Source organism: Lupinus angustifolius, chromosome LG09 (genome assembly GCF_001865875.1).
Source record: "Lupinus angustifolius cultivar Tanjil chromosome LG09, LupAngTanjil_v1.0, whole genome shotgun sequence".
Classification (NCBI taxonomy): domain Eukaryota; kingdom Viridiplantae; phylum Streptophyta; class Magnoliopsida; order Fabales; family Fabaceae; genus Lupinus; species Lupinus angustifolius.
This window is the reverse complement of record NC_032017.1, coordinates 9,940,429-9,947,272: the sequence shown is the minus strand read 5'-3', so window position 1 is coordinate 9,947,272 and position 6,844 is coordinate 9,940,429. Positions and strand designations below refer to the sequence as shown.

At 33.2% G+C, this 6,844-nt stretch overlaps 1 protein-coding gene across 2 annotated transcripts; it reads right to left on the bottom strand.

Annotated features, from left to right (window-relative positions):
- Positions 1-5,578, bottom strand: LOC109357453 (peptide deformylase 1A, chloroplastic/mitochondrial-like). Of its 2 annotated transcripts, none has more exons than XM_019601417.1 (5): positions 5,084-5,578; positions 3,490-3,579; positions 3,320-3,387; positions 1,944-2,225; positions 1-286 (listed from the first exon to the last, which is right to left on the bottom strand). In XM_019601417.1, exons 1-4 carry the CDS (start codon positions 5,486-5,488, stop codon positions 1,985-1,987), a joined length of 804 nt encoding a protein of 267 aa, XP_019456962.1. In that variant the 5' UTR covers positions 5,489-5,578; the 3' UTR covers positions 1-286; positions 1,944-1,984. The 2 variants fall into 2 exon arrangements, with proteins under 2 accessions (XP_019456962.1, XP_019456963.1); XM_019601418.1 differs by lacking the exon at positions 1-286 and adding an exon at positions 1,319-1,828.

Here is a 6,844-nt window from a genome sequence, read left to right as displayed (position 1 = left end):
TTTAAGAAAATGAAAAAGGTAGTCCAATCAAATTCTACATTAGTACACAAACTTCATGCAAAATTTCAATAAGGAAACAAGAATACAATTTAATGCACCTTGAACAACCATAAGGGCAAGCTAGAAATAAACCAAAACTATGAAGAAAAAAATGACTGAGGGTAATTCTCAACAACAAATGTTAGAACACTATTCTGAGGCACTCTTCTCTCATTCTAATGTACTTGCAGCCTTCATTCCCACCTTTTCCAACTCCTTCTTATAACAAGTTTGTTCTCATCTTAAACTATCATGTGCAATGCAGGTACATTTCATGAGTACATCACACCACATTGCAAAATCTACCACATTATTACGGCACTTCACTAAGGATTTGTTTGGGAGTTGGATTTTAAAGGAGAGAGAAGGGAAATGAAAGGCTTGAGAGTCATGAAATATACTTTTGAGTTAGCTCTGAAACTTTCCCTTTCCATTCCTTTTCCGCTAAAATACAACTCGCAAACAGACTCTGGCACATACAAAGTAAATGTAAGCATATGTAGGGAAACAATTAAATTAGTGGCATAACTCTTCCCCTTACACCATAAAGAAGTCCTACTTTCTATATCTTCTAGCTGCATTGTACTCCTTCTGATTCTTATTAAAAGGCATCTTTAACTAAAGAGTGAAACTCGCTATTGGTCCTTAAGAATTTCCGCGTGTACCAATTTGATCACCGAAAAAGTAAAAATCCAAACTATTATTTAAAGATCATGAATATAAGTCAAAATAGTCTCATTTGAGGGTCATAAAACATACTAAAAAGACTATTTTGACTCACATTTGATATTTTGAGAAACCATTTTGGGTTTTCAAATTTTTAGGGACCAAACTAGTACACAAAATTTTTGAGGTACCAAAATAGGTTTTTATTCTTAACTAAATTATCATACCAAGCATGGTAGTCACTTTTCTTGATTTTTTAAAAGAAAATACTATAACATTACAATTTTACTCTCGTAACTATTCTTGGAAATTTTATAAATTTATTGTTTCTCATTGATGAACAAAAAGCAATGAATGATGCATAGAAAATATAAAGTGCCTTATAAGAATGACTCAAATGACCATGAAAAGCTTCTAGATGGTGCCCTATGATAAGGACCATAGGGATTATTGTCTAATGCATCAACCACCAATCCATATGATTCATTTCATTCTTTGTTGAGTGATTCCTATATAATCTATTTTTCATTTGTCAAATTCTAGTTATGCACTTTAAGTCTCTCATAATCTATAAATATCACCATAAACAGAGGATTTGGAATGAAGTTTTGTATCAAGAGCATGAACTTCTATACCATTTTCATTCAATAGATTGACAACTACTCCCTCAATTTTTGTAGCATAAAATAAGCAAGATCTATGAACAATTGGTATGAGTTTTTGAATTAGAGCTGGAAAAATGAAGTTACATGGGTTTTTTTCTAAATGCTCTTAATAGAAAACATCCAATGAAAAGATACATGTTGATGAGATAAACTGAAATTTTTGTCAGAAGCACTATTTAGAGAAAAGCTAGGACCCATCATCAAGGTTCAGAGTACACTGCTCCAAGAATCATTTTTTTCTAGAGTCAGCTTGACGCAACGGTAAGGTTGTTGCTTAGTGACCATGATGTAATTGATTTAAATTCTATAAACAACCCCTCCGCTTGAGGGATAAGACTGCATACATATACCCTCCCTAGACCCCATTAAATGGAAGCCCCGTGCACTGAGCCACCCATTTTATGGGCTCGTTATAGTATTGGAACTTCAATGACGAAATTAATCAGAAAAATAGCATACTGCAACAAAATTCTTGGCAAAATGATCACATTGAAAATTGTAGGAAATATACTTACTCTCAAATTAGAGTTATTTCTAAAATATTGTATCCACAATGGTCAAATTTCCGCTAACCTGCGTTGATATCGGAGACAACTGTGGCCCTAGAACATAGGTTAGCGAGGGCCGAGTTTGGGGCAGCCTTGGGCTAGAGGCAGGAGCAGGTTCTCTACTGTTCTGAAAGTTCTAGGTAACATCCTATCAACATATACAGTTCCATCCAGGTGATCACACTCATGTTGTAAAATCCGGGCCTGCCAACCAGAAGCAGTTATTTTGATCGGCTCGCCATTTCGATCCAAACCTGTAACCTCAACATCAAGATTTCGTTCCACCACTGCTCTAAATCCATCAACACTGCAAAATGTTAACAATTAAAGATGTTAATGGTACCCTGGATTAAAGGAATGAACATATGTTGTTTCACGCAATATTGACAAAATATTGAGCAAGCCGCCATTATTGTTTTTTCCAATGCTGGCATTACTATAGTGAAAAAGCATAATCCAGCAAAGTCATTTGAGTCCTAACAGGTTGGAAGAAAATGTTACTCATAAGTGTCATGTTTACAAAAAGATGACTAAAGACCATTAACATATAATGAATGTCATGTTGCACATGTCATTTTAGGAACTTCAGCCATGTACATACACCGATAAGTTACGGCTGTCTAGTGCATGATGCTACCACCTAGTGGGATCTGGGGAAGGTAGATGTACGCAACTTTAGTCCCGCAAGCAGAGAGACTGTCTCTACGATTTGAACATGTGACTTCCAAGTCACAAGACAACAACCTTAACATTACGTCGAGATTCACCCTCCATCATGGTTATGTACTATTGAGAAATTATCAATGCCTCTTTACAAATATTCTGCAACTATATAAAATACGTTTTGTTAACGTATCTTGAAATTCAAAAACTCCCTATTCCCCATATCCTTCATATCATATCATATCATTGTCGAACTAAGTATTTGCGCTTCGTAGCTCATTAACCATTAAGCAAAAAATAGTAACTCTACTCCATAGCACATCACTCTAAAGCAATTGGTTATATATGCAGATATGCACTTAGTGGAACACGTTAAAACTTAAAAGAAAATTAATAGATAATGTCGAATTGGTTGCTTCAATGGCTGCATCTTCCTATTATATCTTCTTCATTATTTTAAACTAATCGATAAAACTTTGTGTATTATATTCGTTTCATAGGAAATTTTGGAGGAAGTTTAGCCATTACTCATGAAAGGACCAACAACCTATTGAGAGCCAACACAGTATGCTGAAATTAACATATGCACAAATTTCAAAGGGTAATAAGAGGTATGCAAAAGCTTATACTTCTCATATCGGAAACCGAATTGTTAATGAGCAGTTGAGCATAGACAAGTGAATTGAAAGGCTAGCAAATCATGGTAACAGAGAAGGAAAAGGTCAATTAATGCCATACCTTAAGCAACCTTCGAAAAATAGTGCAGTTCTCTTGCTCTTCTTCTCTAGCTTGGGATTCAGAATCACCTGCCTCAAGAGAATTCCTGAGTTATGTATCGAAGTAACACGCTTAGGAACAAAATTACGGATTTATTTCACTACTATCCTTTTCTGTGCATATGGACATACCAAAAGATCAAAAGGTCGTCTATCTTGAGCTTTAATCTCTTCCTTTGGGGCATAACTAATATATTCTTTTGTATCTTCCAAAACAATTATCTGCATACATTAAAAGGCAAATATATTCATTCCGAAGATTTTACCATAATAAACCTGAATGCTTTAAATGTACAACATATACTGTATGTTCAGCCACCAAATTGAAAGATTTTGATTTTTGCAAAGGGTAAACGTTTAACTCACTTTCATGTTACAGGAATAGTACAAATTTGTTGGATGGAATATAAATGTGTTGCCTACTTCACTTTCAATTTTCCCGAATTACTAATGAAGCAAGTATGAGTAGTTCCACTCCAAATTCTCTACCTTGTTCAAAGAAAGTAGATCCGTAAATCTATTAGAACTTTAGTTTATGTGTAGCTCCTTCACCCTTTTTGCATCTTACTAATATTAAAAACGTGTTATTAAAACATTTGAATAATCTAATTCTGCCTGCGGGGGTAAAGTTGGGTACATCTACCCTCTCCTCCTGACACTATTAAGTGAGAGCCTCATGCACCGAGCCGCCCTTTTTTATGACTTTGACAACTAACTTAGCTCCCACAAACATTTATTTATGCTTGGCCACTGATATTTACACATTTCATTGTACAAGTGCTTTTCTTCCTCTACTAACATATAACAGTGACAACAACAAAATGACAGCTCGGCGCATGAAGCTCTCAACAATGGGGTTTGACGAGGGTCATTGTAAGTAGCCTTACCTGCAAGCACAAAAGTTGTTTTCAGGAATTGAAGTCATGGCGTCTAGATCATAAGGAACAACCTTATAGTTGCAATGAGGCTCACCCTCAAACAAAATCATGAGTACCTCACTACTAAAATCATTTTGTATCTATATCTTTTTTATATAACTACAACAACAACTAAACCTTTATCCGACTAGGTGGGATCAGTTACGTGGATTGAACGACATTATAACGCTCTATCATAAATCATGTTCATTGACATTAAGTCATTTCACACTAAAAGAAATTAACATTCCCACCCAAAAATGTTAGAATCAAACATTCTTCTCTCTTTCATAATTTCACATTCCTGAGCATGCTCCTTGGCATTTTCTTAATTCTCTATCGAACATAGGAATCTCCCTTGAAAATGCGAGATTCTGGGTTTGTCAAAAACATTCCTTCTACCAAAGGCCACCTAATTGTATATTTACATTCCACAACAATGGATAGAATTGTTTTCCAAATAAAACACTAAATTATGATTGATCACTAAGAAATCTGATAGCTAACTTTGAATGCTAATAATATTACCCAATGTTTTCATATTGCAGACCACATCATGACGTGATCGTCACAGTTTGACACCAAATCACAATGATGTAGTCACACCAGTCCATTGTGCAAGGACATTTGACCGTATCAAATTGTAAAAAATGTTTTTTATAGTTACAAAAAAAATTCACACCTCAACTACCGCAACCTGTATCACAACAATTACAATGAGCGGGCACCATCAGTACATTAACGGCAACCGTGACCACAATCGCAATTAAGCTAGAAAGAATAAAAAGGGCAAGAATAATGAAACTGACCCTCAAAGGAACACCAATCTGAGGAGCAGCAAGACCAACTCCAGGAGCTTTCCTCATAACACTAACCATATCATCAATAACCTTCTGAACTCTCTCAGACTTTATCTCATTTGGGTCAACTTCTTCAGCAGCCTCATGCAAAACTGGGTCACCAACTTTCACTATTTCAGGCAAATTCATCTTCTTTTTGTTGTTATTATCTGTAAGACCAAGAAACCACCCTGCTCTTCTCAAAGTCAAAGTTTTGTGACTGACAATGTTGTTGTTGTTAATGTTGTTGTTCAAGTACAATGGTGGTCTTGTATTTGAAACTATGGATAATGGTGATGGAATAAAGATTGAATTTTTAGAAACATGTGTGGGAATTGGATTTGGAAGTGGATGGTGCAAGTGCAAAGGTTCCATGGGCTTAGATTTCAAGCTTTTTTTTGCTTTGGATTATGCATATTAATTATACAAAATCTAATCTTTAATATGATTTGTGCTTATAGAGATATTGAACAATTGAGTGTGTTATGGGTTGGGTTGGGTTGAGTTTATGGGATTCATGGACCCAATTAGCCTATGAAAGTTGTGGATGGGGTTCAGAGTGAGAGTTTTCTCTCTTCTTTTAGGTTTCTTTTTATGTAACATTTTATTTATAAATTTAACGTTGTGAGGACCAGACCGGATAGTCTTATCGGTCTGATTGTTGATTCGATTTGAAAATAGTTTTAGTTTGTAGTCTCACTCAAATGAAGGGTTGAAGCGTTTTGAACTGAAGAAATTTTGGTTTGATCATGTTAAACTTTGTTACACCGATATAACCCAAAGATGAATCAGGTGATTCACTTAAAATTTTTGGAAAAAAATGAAATATTAGTCCAACATTTTTGTTTTACTTCGATCCAAAAGATGAAGATATGTGATTTCAATATAATTTATACATAATTATTAATCACATGAAAAAATTCATCTATATATAATTATATATAAAATCATGTGATTTGATGAGACGGTTTAACCATTTAAATATAATACGATACATCTTTCAATTTAATATCTAGCTTGAATTTCACAACATTGCTTCTAAATTCATATTTCACAATTTACTTCATAAAAAATATGACTTATAAGTTAGGTGTTTATATTACTTTACATTTATTATTCAGCTTATAAGTTAATTTTACCAAATACTTGTATTTATTATATAAATGAACTTTTATATTAACATGTGAGTATAATATATACTACATAATTAAAATTATAATCTTCATCAAATAATTTACAAGTCTCATTTTTTAAATATTGTTAGTTTATACTTTATACTAATATATATATATATATATAGACATGTATTTGCTCTAATTAACATATTTCAAAGTTCGTAAATTTTAATTTAGATGATATTATGTTAAAAATAATAATTTGTATTGAACTCAACTTGACCCTTTTAAGTATGATACTTGAAATTAGTAAACAGTTGCCCAACTAGTAATTTACTAATTACTATTTGACTGTAAAACACTATAATAAAAGGGCAGAAAATAATCATATATAAATTAGCTACTAATTAAGTAGGATATGAATCTAGATATATGAACACTAATTAATCATATAGTTTATATTTGCTACAGCTTATTATCTCCTACGCCTTAAGGGATTTTTTATTTACTCTTCATATGTATATCATCTTGTTCTAATACAATGTTTTATAATTTGTAACTTACTTGTTAACAATATATATATATAGGCAGATTTAAATAAAATATTCCCAATAAA

Bases quoted from the DNA above. Each gene is read 5' to 3' on its own strand.
- LOC109357453 (XM_019601417.1), bottom strand. From the start codon at position 5,488: ATGGAACCTTTGCACTTGCACCATCCACTTCCAAATCCAATTCCCACA. The intron at 3,580-5,083 runs GTCAGTTTCATT...TAATGTATGCAG, and splicing joins AGATTGGTGTTCCTTTGAGG to ATAATTGTTTTGGAAGATAC. The intron at 2,226-3,319 runs GTATGGCATTAA...AACATTTTGCAG, and splicing joins TTTTTCGAAGGTTGCTTAAG to TGTTGATGGATTTAGAGCAG.